The sequence below is a fragment of the Chinchilla lanigera genome, unplaced genomic scaffold (assembly GCF_000276665.1).
Source record: "Chinchilla lanigera isolate Chin_1 unplaced genomic scaffold, ChiLan1.0 scaffold00022, whole genome shotgun sequence".
Lineage (NCBI taxonomy): Eukaryota > Metazoa > Chordata > Mammalia > Rodentia > Chinchillidae > Chinchilla > Chinchilla lanigera.
This window is the reverse complement of record NW_004955423.1, coordinates 27,637,589-27,660,095: the sequence shown is the minus strand read 5'-3', so window position 1 is coordinate 27,660,095 and position 22,507 is coordinate 27,637,589. Positions and strand designations below refer to the sequence as shown.

Below are 22,507 nucleotides of genomic sequence, written 5' to 3'. Positions count from 1 at the left end.
ATCTGAAGCTGTCCACTGGCCACACCCATGAAAATGTCCTCAGGGAAATTCACTGGAGAAACTCAGTCTCAATCTCTACCTCAGTACTCTTTCTTGGTTTTTCTCCGGTACCGGGAACCGAACTCACGACCTTGCGCTTGCCAGGCAAGCGCTTTTGCCACTGAGCTAAATCCCCAGCCCCTACCTCAGTACTCTTTCAATGCGCCAGATATGCAACCTCAGGAACTCTTTAAGACCTACCTGCTGTGAACATGGTAAGTACATGGGCCCACACCGGACCCGCCTAGAATCTGCAGTAACTGCAGCTACAAAGCAAAGCCCTACCAGCACAGAAGGGACCTAGCATGAAAACACACACACTGGGAGGTTGGCCTTTGCAGGCGCTCCAGGTCCCAACTGAACTGGCAGAAGCTGTGACGCGTTCCACTCCCTGGATCCTCACTAAAACTCAAAGCCCTCTCCAGAGCATATGTGACAGCTCCCTCAGCCTCTTCCTGCCGCTCCCGCTCCGTCCGTGCCCAGCGAGAGGAAGCGGGAGGGGCTGGGCTGGGCATATGTTTCAGAGCAAAGGCAGGAAAATTCCAACTTGAAATCAAATATTTCCCTTGTTTAATTCTGCCATCTTATTGGTCCATATGCTGCCTCCTCCTCACAGTATGGTCCCAACTGACGGCCTCTCGGTGCACGATGGTCACAGAACTGCACGGCAGCCACGCTGCAGCGTGTGGCGTGGGTGCGCACTGGGAAGCAGAGCCGCACACAGGGACATGGGGACACAGGCTGGCAGCAGCACTACTGCCGTCAAGGAGGACAGCAGGGCCCCCCAGTGCGGACGGCGGGGAGGGTGCTGGGGGGACACATTTCTTTCTCCAACCGACGCTCACACTGGCCTCACCACCCTCGGTCCAGTGAACCAAGCAGAAAACAGGTGCAGCGCCCACAGCCCTTGGGACAGCACCTCACTGCCTCAGGGAAGGTGCGGCTGCTGGGGACACAGATGAGCGAGCCCCTCCAGGCCGAGCACGCAGGGCCACACCCCCGCACACTGGCAGGCTCCCACACCGTCCTTGTGCTCTACGGCCTAAGCCTGCTAGGTCTCCATTTCTGTGCCTGCACCTGACCAAAGGTCAGCAGGGGACACCTGACTTAGTTCCACCCCGCAGCACGCTCACGCACCAGTCCATCCTCGCCTAGTGTGGCAACTGCCACAGTGGCCCGTGGCTGTCGGGAGCAGACAGCTGGAGGAGAAACTGAGCCAGTGCACTCAGAAGACGCTACAGGCACTCTGGAAGAAACACCTTGCACTCGATGTGCTCATCTGTTTTCTAGGAGCCACTCGTGCCTTCCAGGGTCACAGCCTGGGACATGTGGAAACACTGGTAACACAACCACACTCCCTTCGCTCTTCTTAGGGGAAACCAAAGGAGCGCTCCCACCTGCTCCCTCATATACTTAGCTACACACACAGTAACACATTAAACATAGCTTCCATTCCAGGCTGAAGCTAACTTACCTGCATTGAAATAAGAATAAAATCAATTAGGCTCCCAATTCCACAAAATCCTACAGTGCAAAACTTTAATAAACCTAGAAAAGAAAAGAAAATCATTATTACCTAAGAACTTACAAATATTAACAAACTCCCATGTACATATCATAAAGTCTTTATAGTTAGAATATAAAACACTTTTAAAAATCCAATCTTCATCTGAAAATATGAGGAAAGCTTAAAAGAATCTCATACAGAGAAAAGCCATGGAACAATTTATTAATGTATTTAACAAATAAATTTTACCACTGGAATAAAAAAACTCAGTGTAACTTTGCAAAAGTCCTTAGGGGATCAGCTCCTGCACACAGCTTGGAAACACACAGTCTCTACACTCAGACACCGGAGCCAGAGAACACCCTCCACTCCTGAAATCTTTACTGACTCATTTATTTAGATTTCCCATAATATGTGACTCAAACTTTGGTTTTACATTTACAGTACAAAATATGTAATGTGTTGTGCTACAAAAAATAGTAAGAATAACCAGGAAGATATTGATTGTGTTCTTAAATTACAAACTTATGAGCTGGGCATGGTGGCGCATGCCTGTAATCCCAGCACTTGGGAGGCTGAGGCAGGAGGATCCTTGCGAGTTCGAGACCAGCCTGGGCTACAAAGTGAGCTCAAAGTCAGCCTCAACTGTATAGCGAGACCCTGTCTCAAAAAAAAAAAAAGAAAACATTACAAACTTGTAATTCCGCTTATACTTTTCCCTGAGCAGCCCTGTTTACTAGTTGAAACCAACATTCAGTGCTGGCTGAGCACTGAACTTTGTCCTTATTCCCAATCTAACAACTAAAATGCCAAACTAGTGATAATCAGCACTGAATCTAGGATGTGCACAAGGAAACAATTCCAAAACATGATCGTTGTAAGAGATAAGATGGGAGGCAGGAGTGAGTACAGGGCTTTCACACTGGGCTATCTCCCACCACTTTATCTTTTATTTTAGACAATAGGATCTTGCTAAGTCTCCAAATTGCCCAGACTGGGCTTGAGTTGGGATCTTCTTGCCTCAGTCTCCCACACTGCGAGATTACAGGTGTGTGGGCATTACCATGCCCAACTGTTATGTTTTTAATGCACCAATTGAGAAATAAAGTTAATTTAAAAAGAAAAAGAAATATTAATTTTTAAGTCCCAGAAAGGGGAAGAGTAGTCAGTCACGGCCTTATCTATTTAAATGAAACTAGGGATTATAAAGCTGATTTTTTAATAAAATTAAATAATAAAAACACAAATACAGCAAAAGAGTTTATTTAGGTATAAAATTAAAAAGTCAAACAACAGAGCTGGGGCTGGGGCTGAGCACTGGTGCTGGCCCAACACATGGAAGCCCTGGGCTCAGCAGCCAGCACGGCACACACACTGAAAGAATAGAAACTAACTTTTATAACATGCAATCTGTTACTTATTGTTACTCTGTTAGCCTGTTCTGAAACTGTTTTATTTTTATTTCTATTTTTTTCTCTTTAAAATAAAAAAAAAAGAAAGAAACCAACTTGTGACTCTTCCACAAGAGGGCACAGTATTTTCGCCTCACTGTGGGCCGAGTCTTGGAAACACTACTCTGTCGGCATAACTGCTTTAAAGGAAGCAGAGTATTTCACACTGGCTGCCATCCGCCAGCCCCAGGGCTTTCCAAGGATCCTACGGACGGTCTGCAGCTGCATCTGCACAGATGAGCATTCGCACCCTAGGAAAGGCTGACCTGCAGTCCCTGTATTTGTCCTACGATCAATGGATATCACACACCAGTCCTATCATAAAGAAATAAATGATACGATCAAGATGGTTAGGATTTGGGCTTAAAAACATACGACATTTTTCATTCTCATAATAAGAAAATATTTACACTTCAATTATTTTTTTTTTTGTCTTTTTGAGACCCGGTCTTACTATGCAGTTCAGGCTGGCCTTGAGCTCACTTCTGTAGCCCAGGCATGCCTCAAACTTACAAGGATCCTCCTGCCTCAGCCTCCTGAGTTCTGGATTACAGGCGTGTGCCACCATTCCCAGCTTGTTAACATTTAAATACTGTAAACTATGAAAGAATCTTTCCCGTTAATCATTCCCAAAACTGCTATTTAAGAATCCACAGTCTCTTAATGCTACAAATGGATAAGACAAAATATGCCAGTCATTTCGTATTTTCTAAAAAAACCATAGATGTTAAAATAGAGGTAAAGGCACAAAGACTATTATTAGTAAAACAAGGCTTTGTGGTAACACCAAAAAAGGCTTTGGGCTATAGCAGCACTGGTACTCTAAAGAATAAATCGATTAGTGAAATAAGACTTTATATAAGGTCATAGCAATTAATCCAAAATAACCAGAAGAACATTTTTATTAAGGGAATTTTCTCTCTTCTAAAAGTTTCTTCCGCTGGGTCTTTGGCTCACTTTTAAATCAGGTTATTTGCTTTTCTGCTACTGAGTTGTGTAAGTTCCTGGAATGTTTTGGATTATCAGCCTCCGACACGTGGTCTGTAAGTATTTCAGCTTTTAAGAAGTGGATTCAGCCTTAACAAAGGCAGAAATCCTGCTGTCTGCAATTATGGGGAGAGAGATGAGACACACAAAGGTCCACCAACCCTGGCATCACTGGTGTGTGGTGCTTGACGGGCAAGGGGGTCCAGAAGCCAAGCAGCGGTGGTCAGAGCACACACTGCCAGCCACGGAAAAGGGGCTTCTAGAGACCCACAGTGCAGCGTAACAGCCCAAGGTAACGTACAAGTCACACTGCTAAGGAAGATCTTTTTAAAGTTATTTTCAACTGACACAAAAACTCTACAAAGTTATAGGGTCCATGTGACATTTTGATAATACGTATACATTTAGTAAGGGAGTAGAGTTTAAGGGTTCCTACCATACACCACAAAAAAAAGGGGGGCTGGAGTGCTCAGTGGGGGGCACCTGGGTCCACCCTTGGCAACACAAGAAGGAAGTAAAAAGAACACTACAATTTAATCTAAAACATTGAAAAATTTAAAGCCAGGCACAATGGCTATAATCCCAGCACTCAAGAAGCTGAGATTGGGCTGGGGATTTAGCTCAGTGGCACAGTGCCTGCCTGGCAAGCGCAAGGTCATGAGTTCGACTCCTGGTACCGGAAAAAAAAAACAACAAAAAAAAAAAAGCTGAGATTTAGGCAGGTGGATCACGAATTTGAGGCCAGCCTGAGTTACATAGGCTAAGTTCAAAGCTAGTCTGGAAAACAGTGATACATTGTCTCAAAAAAAAAAAAAAAATTAACACTATTTTTTTTTTAAGAGTGAGAATTATTTGTTCATTTTTCAGTCCTGGGGATTGAACCCAGGGTCCCTTTTGTGCTAGGTAAGTGCTCTCTCTGACCTACCACTGAGCTACACCCCCAGCCCTAACACTGTAATTTTTACATATGAGATTTGGTTACTGATAAAACAAACCAAAATACTTAACATTATGAGAGTTTATATGCAAGTAAGGATAAAAATACTCAAATGCTTAAAGAGATAAGAGCATTTTCAGTTAAAGATAAAAAACCTGACGTGCTCACTTAGTATCTCTAGCTTTAGGACCCCACTAAGAACTAGAAAGTGACTTTTCAAAAAGTTACAAGGTCAGCCAGGCATAGGGGCACATGCCTGTAATTCCAGCCCTGGGAAGCTGAGGCAGGATGATGAGTTTCAGCTCAGCCTAAAGAATTTAACGACTTTGCAAAACCCTGTCTCAAAATAAAAAATAATAGGGGCTGGGGATTTAGCTCAGCGGCACAGCGCCTGCCTGGCAAGCGCAAGGTCGTGAGTTCAGTTCCCAGTACCGGGAAAAAACAAAACAAAACAAAACAAATAATAAAAGGACTAGGCAAATGCCCAGGTTCAATTCCTAGTACTACCAAGAAAAAAGTCACTAAATCAGTGGCAGATAAGACAGTAACAAGCTACAAAGCAGATGAGTGAAAGTTTGTTTCTTATCTCAGTTCAGCAGTCAAAATAGTTGTTAAATTAAACAATAACCACAGGTGGCTGTAATAAGGTAATTAGTACATTTATCTGTAAAACAAGGAAGAGCCTTTCCAGGGAAGGCAAATGTGAGAAATTCAATCTGCACAGGTACGGACTCAGCCTCAAGGGAAAGGGTGTCTCTGGCTTCCACTGGCAACACAATGGAGCAGCAGCGACCACAGAGCAGTGCTGGGAAGCCAGCTCAGTCCCGACAGGACCAGGAGCCTCAGCACCCACAGCTCCAGGACCTCAGGTTTCATTTTCCTTTTTATGTTTCTTTTTAGTAGTAGCAACTGAACTCAGGGCTTTTATACTGAGCAACATCCCCAGCCCTGTTTTTGTTTTTTAATGAAATAGGTCTCATTAAGTTGACAGACTGCTCATTCTGGGCTTGAACTGGCAATCCTGCCTCAGTGTGACAGTGAACTGCTGGGGCAACTTGAGTAAGAACTGCCCAGCTGACTGGTTTGGCAGCGCTGTGGGTGTGACTAGTGCATTTAGTGAAGATGCAAGACCATCCTGGTGTGAGTGGCACCAGCCAATAGGCATGTAGCCCGTGTGGAATAAAAAGGGGAAAGAAGGAAGGTCCACTTCTCTTTCTTCGGAGGAGCTCCAGCCTTCACTTCTGCCTTGGACTTCCACGCCTGGCTTCCAGCACACACTCTTCAGCCTTCCAACACAGACCCTTGGGCTTCCAACAGGACTGCGCTGAGCTCCTGGGCTCCTACCTGACTGGACCCTCTGGTCTCCAGAGCACGGACAGCCCTTCTGCACCCTCCCACACCTGACTCTGCAGACCACTGCAGCCTACCTCATAAACCATACATGCATTATTATAGTAACCCTGCCACCCTGGTAAGCCCTGACTGGTGTACTCTGCCTCCCAGAGCACGGAGACTACAGGTGTGTGCTCGGCCTCTGTTTCCTGTTTATTTTCTTTAGTACATATACACTGCAATCTCTATCATCTCTTCTGAGCAAATGCTTCACTGAATAAATTCATGAACACAGAATTTTAAAGTTTGGTTTTGACTTAGAAACTCGCAGCTCTGAGTTGCAGGCTGACTCTGAGGAACCCTCCCCAAGCCCAGGGACCCCTGCCATCTCTGGTGGGCAGCAGCACAGGAGAAGCAAGGTCAGCTCTGCCAAGGGAAAGCACAGCGCCAGTCCTCACACTGCTCTGCGAAGGCTGCCAGAGAGCTGAAGGACAGCAGTGAAGAGGGCTCAAACTGAGGTCTTGGGCCCAGGGACACAGCTCAGGGCAGAGTGCTCATCTAGCACGTATGAGGCCCTGGTTCAACTCTGAGTGCCACCAGAGACAAAATGAGAAAGTGGCAAATTCAGGTCATAAGCTAAGTGGCCCTCAGTGAATCTCTGATCCCAGGATGGTTTCCGTCTCCATGGGACAAAGATGGTACCAAGTGTGTCACAAGTGACAGCAAGACGTCCACACTTAGTCTCTCAGGGGACAGTTTCCCTACCTGTTAGGGGACTGAAGAGGATGATGAGCAGGGTCATGAGGCTCAAGCAGGGCAGGAATCTGAAGGGACTGTTCGGAAGGGAAGGGTGGGAAGGAGACGTAAAAAGAATGAAGCAAGCTACGTGCATGAAAAACGTCATCATTAGGTAGCACACCTGCGCACTAGTAAAAATAAAATATTTTTAAAAGGAAATAGTACTTAATAAAAGCTCCAGTCACTTGTGAGGCCTCCCAGGACTGGCAAGGACAACAAGCATGACGGCTGAGCAGGGAGGCACCCAGAGGGCCCTGCTCGTGCTCATCGCTAGAATCTCCATCCTAGGGCTGCAGGGCAGAGGCTCAGAGAGGAGGGAAGGGGAGGAGGGGAGGGGAAGACAAGAGGACAGGGGCTGGGGATTTAGCTCAGCGGCAAAGCGCCTGCCTGGCAAGCGCAAGGTCGTGAGTTCGGTTCCCAGTACCAGAGAAAAACCAAAACCAAAAAAAAAAAAAAAAGACAAGAGGACATGCGCATGTGAACACCTGCCTTGTGTCAGGGCTGCAGCCTGGTGCTTTCAGCCAATGCCCACACTACCTGGGTGTTTTCCTACAGGAGAATGCACAGGAGAACTTGTTATTTTTCACTTAAGCCAGATGCAGAGCAGGAGGTCAACTACCCATTCCAATGACACAGAGCTTACAGGACGCAGTCTGTAAGAACACACTTAGAATACAGCTTCACAAGGCTTGTATATTTTTCTGCTGACACATACTCACCCAAGGCAGGGTACCCAAGGTAAAACCGGTCTGCTCCCAGCCATCCAAGAAAAAGGGACAGTGCAACCGCCACTTTGTATGAGTAGCCATTTCTGTGCAGGAGAAAAATCAAAATCATGTTCATGTATTGCCACTTTAGAAAACAAAATTGTGAACTACTATTCTTTGTTAATTGGCTCATATCACTGAGTAGGGGATTCAGAATGCCAGAGTGTGTAAGAAATCCAGAATGGCAAGATATGTAGGGAATCTAGATGCTAGGGTATACAGGAAATCCAGAATGCCAGGGCAAGTAAGGAGTTCAGAATGCCAGGGTGTGTAAGGAGTCTAGAATGCCAGCATAAGTAAGGATCCAGAATGCCAAGGTGCGTAGGAAATCAACAATGCTAAGGGGAACTGCAATGGAGTGGTAAGATGAAACTTCAGAGAAGGTGACATTGGAGCAAAGAACCAGGGGGGAACATGAGTTTCACCTGGCCAAACCTCGCAGGGTGGAGCGTCCCAGGCATAAACAAACCAGTACCCTGCAGACCTGAGGCCTACATAGGCAGCAGCAGGGTCAGAAAAGAAGAAAGACCATTAGGAGGTGGGGATCACAGGAAGGGGAAGTGAAGGAAGCAGATGTCCCTTGTGTCCCAGTATAAATACACTGCCTGTTATTCTGAGAAATGGGAAGCTACTACAGGATCTAAAGTAAAGATGCAACCTAATCTGGTTTACATTGTGAACTAATCACTCCAGCTGCTATGCTGAAAATTATAGACCCTAAGTGAGCATTTGTCAACTGCTGCCACTATAATGTCATATAACAACCACCCCAAAACTTGGTGGCTTACGCCAGGAAGCACAACCCTCACCTGTATGGACCACAGACAGCCTGTGCTCAGCTCTGGCTGGAGACTATGTGACAGGCTGAGCCCGCAGATTCTGGGTTTTCTAAGCCCAAAACTCACAGTGGAGTACCTACTTGAGGCCAGTTCTTTCCAAAACATAGCACCAAAGGAGAAGGAAGTGCGGCCCCACACTTGAGCTTCTGTTTGTCTCACACCTGCTAATGTTACATAGGCTGCATTAAGTGCGGCAGCCATGCCCATAACCAACAGTGTGGGAGTCTACATGGCCTAGCTCAGGGACCGTGACAGGCACCATGACAAGGACCAACCAGGAGGGAGGACTGTAAGCTGAGCAAACTCAAACTGTCACAGTGACAGGAGTCTGACCCAGAGCAACAGGTAAAGAATGTGAGAAGTGATCAGATTCCAGATATATAATACTCTCAAGCACAGCTACCTAGATTTCCTGGTCTGTTTTGCTTTTGTTTCTGTTTGTTTATTTGTGATAGCGGCTCACTATATAGCCCAGGCTGGCCCTGGACTTGCAGTGATCCTCCTCCGTGGCATATTTAAGGGTATGAAAAGGGAAAACAGGAAGAGAAACACTGAGGACTTCACCCTTAACACCTAGAAGGATGAAGCCAGCATTAGTGAGTTGGGGAAAGGTGAGAATGCAGAGATCTTGGAAGGAAAATCAAGATTTGAGTTTTGGATATGTGAGGCTAAGGTGTTTATCAGACAGCCAAGTAGACTCATCCAAAAAGCAGCTGGATTTACAAGTCTGGAGTTATGGAGAGAAGTCTAGACTAGAGGACACAGCTGCAGACACAGAGGACACACTGAGGGCCATGTGCATGCACTGTGAGTGCACACAGAAGGAGTGATCTAAAGGCCTGGGCCCCGAAGCTCTCACACACGAAGCAATCCTGGAGCAGAAAAGAAACCAGAAAGGAGACCAAGAAGCAAAGAGTGAAGACAAAATCAAACAGCAGAGCAGGGCATCCTGGAGTCAGGTGAAGGTGGCACTGAGGAGGACAGCAAGGCCAGCCGTGCCAACCGTGGGTGAAGGCTCATGGGAAGTGCAAGCTGAGGATTTCTACTAAATTGAGGGGGTAGCGGAGCCTGCTCACAGGATCACAGTAAGTTCAGCCTAGACTACACAGTAGACCTGGTCTCAAACCAGTAACAACAACAAAAGCCAAGCAAAGCAGAACAAAAGGTTTGGCTGAGAAAGAGAATGAAATCTGAAAAGCAATCATCCATGGAGGTGACTCACACTAAACAATGATCTGGAAACCAGTGGTACAGCAGGGATGGTCTAGTTAGTTACCAAACTAGTTCTGTTTTCAAGTAGATAAATGGCTGAGCTGCATCTCCCAGCTGGCCCTGCAGTCTGGCCTGCAGAGTGAGGACAGCGGAGAAGGCAGAGGAGACCGCCTTTCCCAGTCTGGCTCTCAGCTCTCCTCCAGCGGGCTCCTCCCTGCCATCTGTTGGCCGAATGGCTTTCAGGGACCCTAGGACTGGAGCGGGCAGCACAGAGCTCCCTGACAGACACCAGCAAGGCGAGGATGGCGCACTTCCAGGGTCTCCTCCATAAACTATCTCTTCACTCTATGAAATGCGGCCACCATATGGGCGAGTAATCTGAAGTTTTAAGTTTCAGTCATGTACTTACACATTCCGGCAAGGTACGGGCTTGTAAAAACCAACTTCCTTTCCGGTAAAATGTGTTTCATTGCCACTGGAATCCTTACACATTATATTGGGTGCTGGGAGACATGGAACTAAAGGCAGAAAAAACAAAAAAGTCATTATTTTCTTCCTTTAGAAAGAGCATGTAACTTTTTCTCTAAGACTGGCAAAGTACACAGAAAACATAAGGTCACAGCAAAGTACCTTCCAACGTGACACCTTCTGCAAGTTCTGCTAGGACAGGCAGTGACACAGGCACTCACCTGCAACACCAAGCACAGCACAGAGCGACCCAGCGCCGCCTGCACCCTGGGAGGTGTGCACAGGGCCCACCCCGTTTAAGCCTTGGCCCGGAGAGAGGGCGAAAGGAGGGCTGCATAACATTACTGCCCTTGAGCTGTGTTCTAGAATGAACCACATAGTGAGACCTTGTCTCAAAAAAGCAAAACAATAAAATTCAGACACTTTACCTCCGTGTAGGAACAAATGGGTATACAACTGCATCTCGTATGGCATGAATAGCCCCCTAAAAGTATACTTCTATTGAAGTCCTAACCCCTGGTACCTCAAAATGTGGCCTCACTTGCAAACAGGCTCTTTGCAGATATAATCGAGATGGGAAAGGAGGGTTGGCTTCTACTCAGAGCCTGAGAAGCAGCAAGGGCCTGTGACAGCCTGGGACCAGACTTCCAGCCCTGGGACTCTGAAACATCACATGCATGTTGCCTGAAGCAGCCCAGACGTGGTGTTGTACTGTGACTTCCTTAGGAAGCCCTGCCAACCACCATGGGTCCAAGAAGCCCACCCTGCAGACCAGTATTCAATCATCAAGTGTGTAAGTCACAGAGATATCAACATTAAAAGCTGAAATTTTTGCCTTGATGAGAAACATCCCATTTTCCACAAGGAAGTGACCACTGCATGCCTGCAATCCCAGCACTTGGGAGGCTGAGGCAGGAGGACTGAGAGTTTAAGGCCAACTTCAGCTACATAGCGAGACCTTGTCTCAAAAACCAAAAAAGAAAAGAGTGATCTACAAGAATATCTACAAGCACAGGTTTTCCACAGCCCAACGGTGACAGGTGTAGCCCAGCAGTGCCTGCGTAATATGGGAGACCCTAGGTTCAATGTCCTAACAGAGATACAATATTAAGTATTTTCTCATCCTCCAACTAGTAAGCAGAGAATTGTGCTGTAAAACATAGCACTGTGAACATATACAGGACACTCTTCTCACAAGTGCTACCCTAGTGTGGTCAGTCTCAAACTGTTGCTCCCATCACGCAGCCTGGCTAGCTCTTCCTGCAGACAACTGAGAAGCAGAGAAAATGAGTCTCAAAGCAAAACATTATGATTCTAGCAGCAGGTTTTCTGCAACTGCACCTGTCTACTAGAAACGCACTGTTTTTAAGGAGACAGGCTGCATACAAATTCTTCTTCTGTCTTCTCCTCTTGGTGGTGCTGGGTCAATCTCGGGGTCTTGTGCACGCTGGGCAAGTGCTCTGCCACTGAGCTGCACCTCCAATACCATGTACAATGTTTTAAAGACCAAACCGGTATGGGAGGTTGTAAAAATGTCTTATAAAAAACTACTAAGAACTAAGAAACTGTATTTTTCTATTTTTAACTAGATTCTAGACGATGTTCAAACTCTCATATTTGAGTTTTAGTTCCAATGACTTTCAATTATTCTACTAGCCACTTCATATTAATATGGGGCGGGGGGAAGAAAGGGAGATACACTGTTCTAGGCCTAGAACCACAGGAAAGATACAACATAGTGAGGTCCCAGAGGGAGGAGAGACCATCTAGCTGTGTGGAGCAGCTTAAGCTGGAGATCAAAGCAAACCCTTCGAGGCAGAGCAAGGCCAGCCTCAAGAGCACAGCGTCTGAGGAAGCCATGTGGATAAGCTATTGGGGGAGGGGCTTCATGTGACATTCAACCTCCTAGGTGTATAAATAAATGCACTGCAGCCGCTGAGGCCTTCCCCCCTTCTCCCTTCTTCTCCATCAGGAGAGAGGGCTCCACCTGGCCTCAGTTTTCTGTATTCTGACTCTCATCCTTTTTTCTCCATTCTCTCACCATCCCCATCCTGGGAACTCTGAGAGCTGGGTGCCAGAATGTGCTGTCCGCCTGTATCACAGACCCAGACCCAGAGGAGTAGGTTCCACCTCACAAGAAGCTGATGCTCAGTCCTGTGGCAGTGATGCTGAGCACAGGGTGCAAGTGGTCACGGGTGTGGCTGGTGGGCCTGGGGGTAGAGGGGGCATCCCAGCTGTGCCCACCTAGGGCCAGAGTGCAGGGCCCTCTCTCTGCTCAGCTCACGTCCCACCCTCCCATGGTGCTGTGCTGTGCTGAGCTGGCTTTGTGGGTGGCTTGATTTGCACACAGATCAAAAAAATTTCTCTTCCACAATAAACAATCCCTCGGACTTAAACATGCTTTCTCCTCTTTTCAGACAGTGTTTATGTTCACAGTGTGATGCACTACATTGAAACTGCCATTTACACTAACCAGGAAGATCTTTTCCATTTATTTCACACTCTCCAGTATGCCATTCAGTCGCACCATGTTCCATTTTATCATCATTTATGTTCCCATTCCCAACTGCAGGGGCCTCTCACTGAGGGAAATGCTACCATAGACAGATTGCCTGCTATTTCCACTGTTGCTCCCTCAGATCCCATTCAACAGGCTTCTGCCTCCCATGCCACCTTCCACCAGAACGCTTCTGCATTGTGCACAGTTCCTTTTAACTCAGGAACAGGCTTGACAAATCATTAAACCATGTTCCTCATACATAATTCTCGTACTCCCTATGGGGGTTAATCCCAAAATGTTACTCCCTAGTCATCTCTGGCAAATGGATGGCACTCACATCCTGAGTTTGGCTCTCTGTGCTGGCTCCACATTTCAGTGGATACTTCCTCACGATTTTTGCTTCTGCCTATACCGGTGAAGTGGCTAAATATGTCAACACTCATTGCCTGGATGCCTTCAGCACCCTTGGTTGCCCATGGGCACTTAAGACAGACAATGGCCCAGCTTATATACATGCTGCATTCCAAATGTTTTATAGAAGTTTTCACATTTCCCTTGCCACAGGAATTCCTTATAACCCTCAAGGTCAAGGAATTGTTGAACATGCTCACCATACACTCAAAATTCAAATACAAAAGCAAAAAGCAGAATCCTTCCCTACAAAATTCATACCTCACAATAGACCACTTTGCATTGTATACTATTAACTTTTTAAATCCTACTAAGGATGGGACTACAGCAGCAGAAAGACAATTCAGTCATATAAAGGAAAAGAGGCTGAGAAGGGTCCTTTGGAAAGGTCTTCGTACGGGACAATGGAAGGGACCCATTCCAGTACACATTTGGAGGCTATTCTTGTGTCTTTTCAGAGAATGATGAATGGCCTATCTGGGTGCCAGAGTGTGCTATATGGCTGTATCATGGACCCAGACCTAGAGAAGGAAGAGGTTCTACCTCTCAAGAAGCTGATGCTCAGTCCTGTGGCTAGACCCAACTTGGGGTCAATTAAAGAAATTGACCCAGGATGCCCAGGAGATGATAACCAAAAATTGGGAAAAGCAAGTCAGTAGGTGACAATGTATGGAGACAAGTAAGCTGGAGGCTCCATGAAAGGAAGGGTCATGAAAACTGACAGTATTCTTAAGAAAAAATAAAATACAAAATTATATATTAATTATAGATAAAAGATTGTATTTCTTCCAAATTTTCTTCTAAGAGATCTCTGCTAACTGACCTACAAAAGATTCTGACTAGTCTATTTATAATTACAAACTTCTAAACGTATGTTATTATAATTTGATTTGGCCAAAAAATATATTGGAGTGCACTCTGAGTGTGTAAGCTGATTGTCCATATATCTGTCTTATCAGCTATTTTTGTTTGAGCTCAACAATTTTTTTTGTTTTCTTTGCTTTCGTTTTGCATTTTTGAAGCATTTGTCTGATATGCTTCCACCTGGGCTGCCACCTGATCAAAATGATGCTAAAATTGGTTGTGTAAATGTAGTGTATATTGTTACGTATTATGATTTGAGAGTCTCTCATTAAAAAATGTGTTAAATGTTGTGATCAGGTTTTCATAAGTCATCAAAAAATTATTAAGATAAATAAACAAAAATCCCTTGGAGTATGGAGAGACTATTGGACAGGACTCCAATTGATGAGTAAGGAAGCAGCTGCCTGAATAATTATCCAGTCCTAGTTCATCAATGGGAAGCACCCACAATCTCCATAGCCTTTTGGGAAACACTCCCAATAAACTGGTAATCAGCAAAAGGTTTTCTAAAAATAATAAGGTTTTTCTTACAAAAAATGCTCTTGCTACGTAACTAAATTAAGAAACAAAGGTTTTCCACATGAGTATGACAATTCATTGTTAATCTCACACTGTATTAAATGTATTCATGCCTTCCAGGTGTACCATCTTCTAAAATGTAAAACTGGGATTCTTTATGATGATAGGCCTTTTCTTTCAGATTCAGACATTTGCTTTTCTTTTGTGCTCCAATTAATTGTGATGGGAGGTTCATGCCAAGCCGACATAACATCACCAGTCAGTAATAATAACAAAAACTTATGTGATATATCTGCTATATATGTGCCACTATATGTATAGATGCCTGGGCATTAAGCAGTCCAGACAATGTCACAAATTTCTTCAGTGACATCCCATTAAAGGTCAGTGATGAGTTAGGTAAAAGCTTCTTATGTATTAGATAGAGATAACTGATTAACTAATTTGAAGACAATATGCAATATAACAAGCATTGCTGAATTCCTAACATTTTGTTTAATGAAGCTCTTTTTCCTTTCTAATTTTTTTAAATTAATTGTTATGGTCTTTAATTGATCTATCTTACATTCTTACATATGGTAATCTGAGCAACTTTGTTGAAGATGACAATATGTAATATCACTGTTAATTCCTATCATCTTGTTTTGAAATCCTGTATTGTTTTTATACTGTTTTGTTTTTGTTTTCATTGTTGTTATTTTGGCTATTGTTTTTTTCTCCTTAAAATAAAAAAAGAGCTATATGTCACAAAAATGTCATCATGATTGTCATGCTACAATATTATATATGGTTTTGATTTTAAATTTTTTGTGTAAAATTATATCACTGCTGCCTGTTAGCATTCTATAGATTCAACTATTAGAACATCCATGATTGTTAGAAAATAACAGTTCTATTTTATGTTCCCAGGTACTTGATAATCAGATAAAATACTAGTATTATCCTGCACTGCCCCCATTACAAAGTATGTCATTAACCTTTTCTGGATGTTCAACAACAGAGGTATAGAGACCAAAAACTAGAAAGACACATGGGCTAAGAGCACAGACAATATTTTAACACCAGCCCTCAGAGGTCAGTAAGGACCCAGGACATGAGAGAACCCTTCAATCAACATTCTAGAACTCTGGTGAGTTATACAAACTCCTGACCCAGGAGACTGTTGGACCACAGAGGATAAAAATCTATGGTGTACAGTGTGCTTAAGAAAAGTCACTAGGAGAAAAGGGCCTCCCAAGCTTTCACAGAAAGCAACTTGGTCAAGCAATGACCATGACTAATCCAGATGGTTGAAACTGACTGAAGAACTAGAAGTGCTTATACATGGTTCCAAGGCAAATCCTGAGGAAACTTAACTGATCTTGATAAATAGCAAAAATTGATTAATACAGGCCTAACCTTAATTTGGTCTTGTATACACAGGAGAAAAGTATAACCAATTGCCAACTACACTAGTAACTAATCACTTTGAATTTAAAATCTTTGGACTGTGACTCTTGAGTCTAAATCAAGCAAGTTCATCTAGAATGAAAAGGATTCAAAAACAAAATTCTGTCTTCTACAGAATCCTCCAAACCTAGCTCCTCTTACTCTAACTGATTACCTCTTGTTTGTAACTACAGGAGACTGATCACATGTTTGGGGCCAGGACAAGGCCAGCCTCAAGAACAGAGTACCCGAGAAAAATCACATGAATAAGCTGTTCTAGTCTCAAGAACATTGGGTACCTGAGGCAAGTCACATGGATAAACTATTACATGGAGGGGATTCATGCTCCATTCAACCTCTTGGGCGTATAAACGCACTGCAGCCTTGGGACTCTCTTTCCTTCTCTTCCTTCCTTCCATCTTCTCCCATCAGGAGAGAGGGCTCCACCTGGCCTGAGTTTTCTGTATTCTGACCCTTGTCCTTTTTTCTCCATCCTCTCACCATCCTCACCCTGAGAACTTGGACAGCTGTGCAAGACACGGCACCTCGCTGCAGTTTTAAAGTCTGCACTACTGGTTGCAAAGGATGAAAAGTACACACTTGGAGAATAAGGACACACTGCCATTGTGAGTATATGCAGGGATGACATGAGAAATACTGAGAAAGACCACAGGGCAGGCTGGTTATACTACAGAGAAGTCTGGGCAGGCCACCACCTGACTGCAGCTGAGCTCGGCCTTCCTAGGGTGAGTCACGGGACCTGTCCAAGCCTGGTCCGGCCATGACGCAGGGAAAATGTTACTCAGAGGGAAAGCATGCGGTATGGAGGCGAGCGTGGACAGAAGTGTTTGAAACCTGCCATCCCCCCACTCCATGGCTGGAGGATTCAATGCCGAGAAAACTAACAGAACAGACCTGAGCCGGGATGAGTGACTGTAAAGTTGACATCAGGGGGTGTGTGCTGTGGGATTAGGCAACACAGAAGCCTGCCCCCTTAAACCTACTCATGTTACACACTTCATAATGGTTCCATTTCATCTTTGTAAAACCCTCTGAGGAGGCAAAACCAGCACTGGAGAAGCAGCTCAGTGGCAGACCGCATGTGCTTAGCATGGCCCAGAACATGGCCCCAAGGGCAGGCACCCAGGTACCCTGGCACCCTGAACAGCAGGAAAGCAGGGTGTTCCTTTTCCCTTTTGTAAGCAGGAAATGGATTTCCAGGGAATTAAATGAGTTGACCAAAGTGTCCTGCTCAGGTACTAGTCCATCCCAGATGCAGAGTCCAGTCAGCACACCACTTGACCCCTCTTGTAGGCCGGAACCAACAGTACCCTAATGTAGTTTTCCTGTATTGTGCATGTGTGTGCAGTAGGGGATTGAACCTAAGGCCTCATCTGACAGCACCCTTTGCTATTTTAAACAGACACAGACACATAGAAAAAGGCTACCCAGGAATGATTGGTCAGTTAAGTTCACTTAGTCTTAATCCAGAAAGGGTCAGAATGGACATTATTTCTGTAACAAGTTATACTCTACAATGACAAGCTAATTAAACATGCAATCCAGAGTTCAAGTGAAAACAAAATCTAGAGGTAAAGCTTGCAAGATCCAACCTCCAGGGTTAAAAGACAGATCTCCTCTGGGACTGCTTATGTCAGGAAAATCATCACTTTTCAATTATCAGAGTAAAGAACCATTTGGGCCAGAATCACTGATGGATGATAAATCTAGGGGAAACTTTTGATGAGGAATAGGATATTTGTATGGTCGTTAATAAGCTTCCCCATGGACTATTTATTTGCTGCAAAGAAAATTTAACTATACAACAGAAAAATCTGAGCGCTCAACAATGACCATTCCTAACGAGGGACAGATACCATGTGCGCCCAGATGAGAGGTGCTGAGGCTCCCTGATTCTACATGATCTTCCATCCTATAGTGCTTTATAGCTTGTGTCTAGCATCTCCCCAAAGCCTTATGCGGTCTTAGTACAGCTTTCTGGAGGTGGCTGGATCTAGAATGTGTGATGCTGGTGGTAATGGTGCCCTACCCTGGGTGTGAGTGAGTGGAATGGAATATAAGGGACAGAAAGAGGGCTACTACTGTCACTTGCTGTCACTGTTTTGCTACCTCACTGCTTTGCTGCCCTCTGCCATGAACTTGGAGCCAGTTAACAATGGACTGAAACCACTACAAACTGTGAGCTAAACAAACCTTTCCTCCTTCAACTGAGTGTTGGGTATTTTGCCTCAGCAAGGAGAAAAGTAATTAAGACAAGTGTATAACCTCAGTCTAACCATAAAGAAATACCAGACAATCCCAAAGAAGCAACATTATTAAAACAAAGGGGCTACCCGGCAAGAGCAAGGTTCTGAGTTCGATTCCTGGTACCAAAAAAATAAATAAATACAGTAAAATAAAGGGGCTAGCTATAGTTGTCAAATATGTCAGTGTCACAAAAGACAAAGCCATGGAAATGTTCCCATAAAACAAATCCAAATGCAAAACCTGATTTTTAGGGATCCTGTCCTAAAATTAGGGGAAATGCTATAAAGATTTTTGCATAGTTTTATAAAATTAGATATGAATCAAAGCATATATATCATTAAATGTACTGATGTTTGTAACTGGTCTGTATTTATGTTAAGAGAAGATCTCTATTCTTGGGGCTGGGGATTTAGCTCAGCAGCACAGCGCCTGCCTGGCAAGTGCAAGGTCGTGAGTTCGATTCCCGGTACCAGAGGAAAAAAAAAATTGGGGAGGGAAGGAGAAAGGAAGAGAGTGAAAGAGGGAGGGCGAAAGGGCAAAAGGGCACACAAGCTCACACCACACCCAACAGGAAAGCTAGAGGGATTACATGCTAACAACTGGCGCATCTGAGTACAGGGAACAGGGTGTTCTCTGTGGTACTCTTCCACTTGTAACATTCTTGGAAGTTTGAAATTATCTCCAAGTAAAGTGAGAAATAATATCCGCAAAATTATTTTATGCTTTTAGAAGTTGGACAGAAGGCTATCATGCCTTTCCTCATGATAGGTCACCCTGTGCCCTCCAGGGGTGTTGTCTTGCTTTTTCCTCTTTTACTCCGCCCAAGTTTGCTCTGCAGAGCCAGTTTCTCCCTCACTTCTTCACTTGCACTTTTTCAAATAAATTTTGCTACCAGGAAATTTAAAAAAAGCTGGGTGGAACAAATGGTTATCATTGAGGCAGGGTAGTAACCATGAAGGGACCAGGCTCTGGCAAGTTAATAATGACTTTTTTTTTAATTTATAGAAGCTTTATGCGTAATTGCCAAAACCTGGAAACCACCAAAAGGTCTTTCAACAGATGAATGGATAAATAAACCATGACACATCCATAATGGAATATAGTTCCATGGTAAAAAAAACCAATGAGCTATCAAGGCACAAAAAGGTATGTTTAAGGACAGTTTTTATTTATAAAGAAAACAACAATCTCAGTTTATTTACTGAGATATTTTTTAAAAAGTCAGCATAGGGCTGAGAGTACAGCTCAGTGGCAGTGTGCTTGCCCAGCGTGCACAAGACCCTGGCTTCAATCCCCAGCACCACAAAAAAATCAAGCAGTACTCATTCAGTATTACTATGTGCCTCCTACTCCCTGCAATATGTACCCCTTTGAATGAAAAGACTGAGTTAGTTTGTTAAACGCTATCTGGCATTACCCATAATAAGAACAACTGAAGTTCCCCGAAGTCATTAGGCTGAAGGCGTTATCCGTTATCAAAATATCTCCCTAATATTTCAAGTACACTGGAAATCCTTACTGCTGTTTCCATACTTAGGATGTACTTAAGTCTGGTAACATGGGTGATACAGCTTCTCATTGCACTTTATTAAACTAAGAGTTTCTTGCAAGTTCCTATTCAGCAAACTAAAGAATTATCTTTGCATAATATAGCTTGGGAAATAACATGATATGTTTGAGGGGTTATTTTGTTTTGTTTTATTTTGTTTTGAGACAGGGCCTCACTATGTAGAACAGGCTGGCCTTGAACTTGCTTATGTAGCCCACTCCTCCTGCTTCAGCCTCCCAAACACTGAGATTTACAGGTATGCACTGCCATGCCTGGCCATGTTTGAGATTTTTATATTTTATATATCAGTTAAAAAAATTTGGCTGGGTGTGGTAGTACACCTCTATAATCCCAGGATTCGAGAAGGCTGAGGCAAGACGACCAAAGTTCAACCATAGGCTAGGCAATTTAGCACTTTGGCAAGACCCTGTCTCAAATAACGAAAGTAATTTAAAAGAGCTGCTTCATACGAAGGCCCTGTATATAATCCCCTGTACTTCGACAAAGATAAAGAAGCCTCAAGAAACAGAAAAAAGAATATAAACTGATTCTAATGGTTTGAAATAGGGCCAGGGATTTAGCTCGGTGGTGCAGCACCTGCCTGGCAAGCACGAGGTTCTGAGTTCGATTACTGGTACAAAAAAAAAAACCTGTTTGAAATAAGAAATGAAAACATAAAATTGCCAGTTTACATAACTAAGAAAGCAAGATTTTAACTTAAGTACAATAGCTCAGTGGTAGAGTACATGCTTAGTTAGCATTGCAAGGAAACAAAGAAATTAATCAATTAATTATTAACAAATCTTAGCCAGTTCTCTAAATTTAAGTTGCTCTGAAAACTGTGTAGTTATGTGTAACCTACTCATTACCTTTAGTGGTGACACACTAATCTAAGAAATACAGTAGTTAATGCTTTAAAAATAATTTTTAAAGATATTATTCTGGAAGTCTTACCATGAGCTGTGTAGTTTGTACAGTTAACTGGTTCTTGTGTAGCATCATTTATTTTTGGATCTTTACAAATATATGTTAAAAAAGTTAAGGAAACACGAACTCATTCCCAACATAAAACATTGTTACGTCTTTAATAGCAAATACACTCATATTGTGAGAGGCTGGTAATTCAGCTAAGTCAACAAGCACAGATACAAACGGACTTTTAGCTCTGCTAAATAATTCCCGAAAATTAACATTATGGGAGAGGAGCAGAGACTACATTATATATAGTTTTTGTTTGGGGGATTTGTTTTGTTTTGAGGCAGGGTTTCACTCTGTGGTCCAGGCTGGCCTTGAACTTGCTTATGTAGCCCAGGCTGGCCTCAAACTCACAGCAATCCTCGGCCTCCCAAATGTTGGGATTATAGGCGTGCATTACCACACCCGGCTGGAGACTAAACTGTATTAAAAGTTTAGCAGAGGGGCTATCTTTAAAGGACATCAGTCAGGGTGTAAGCACCAAGCAACATTAAAATAAAAGTTATCACCAAATTATTATATGAGGATTTCAGATTAAAATCAAGCCTGCTCCCAGAGATTTGGATTCAGACTTCATTCCATTTGACACAAATGTGTGGGATAGACCTATTACACCCACATCACAGCAGCACAAACTGAGGCTCAAGGTTACCCCTAAACATCTAGAGACAGCCCGATCCTGTTTAAGATTTCTGAATCCTTCTCAGAAACTGTGTTATGCTGGGAATAAAGGATCTCGTTCAGCGGGCCTGACCTCACACCCTGCAAGTTACATCACTTCTCTCCAGCCTTCAACTCCTCGTGCTGCCCAGTTATGTTCTTTCCTACTCTTCTAAGAGGACTCGTCCTAGCCTGATTCTCAGCCCCCAAGCGTCACTGAAACAGGAGGTAGCAGGCAAAGCTGGCTGGAGCAGCGGGCGGGGCCTGTCCACTGCAGGAGCCCAGGGCCACAGGCCCCTCTCACCATCCCCGCAGCCCAGGCCGGGCCTAGAACCAGGGTGTACTTCCTCATTTTTCCTCTTTCGTTCGGCCCAAATTGACACTGCAGAGCTAGCTGTTCCCTGGCCGCTTCATCCCTCACTTCTCACACAAACTTTTGGCCGTTTTTGGCTTTTGTTGGTACCGGGAATCGAACTCATGACCTCAGGCTTGCCAAGCAAGCGTTATGCCGCTCAGCTACATCCCCGGGCCAGTTTTCGGCTTGATTCGTCCAATTCTTCGTTCGAGGCACGAAGGACCTGAAGTACTTTTAACTGGCGAGCCATCTTAAAGGAACTACTCAATACCATATGGAGCAAGTTACAGCCACGATGTGAAAACCGAGTAACGGCTAACGCTGCCCAGATGTCACGACAAAAGGCAGGACTGGCTCGACTTTCGGATTTTCGCCTCACAGAACGCTGCCTGCACAGGCTGAGTCCCTTACACGAGCCACCGCTCATGAAGTTTCCGCTCTGGGGGTTTCGGGGTTCCGGGCGAGTGACGTTCAGCCAGCGCCCGTAGCTTGTTACTCTTGGAAATCCGGGCGGCGCAGGGCTCATTTCGCACAAAATCAGCCTTCCCCCGACCCCCCGATCCCCCGCGCGCCCGGTTCCCGCTCGGGGCCCCGCCGGGCCTGGCTCCACGGGCTCCACGGGCTCCGCGCGGGCCACGCCG

The 22,507-nt window shown here is 44.5% G+C and overlaps 1 protein-coding gene across 1 annotated transcript in view; it reads right to left on the bottom strand.

Moving 5' to 3' along the window:
- Tm2d1 (TM2 domain containing 1) overlaps positions 1-20,904 on the bottom strand; it is a gene marked incomplete at its 5' end in the record, with an annotated part of 30,716 nt that extends 9,812 nt beyond the window's left edge. Inside the window, 4 exon segments of the mRNA XM_013514531.1 lie at positions 1,514-1,587; positions 7,771-7,862; positions 10,279-10,387; positions 20,831-20,904. Coding sequence (XP_013369985.1) covers positions 1,514-1,587; positions 7,771-7,862; positions 10,279-10,387; positions 20,831-20,904 — 349 coding nt within the window.
- Positions 20,905-22,507: the final 1,603 nt, after the last annotated feature.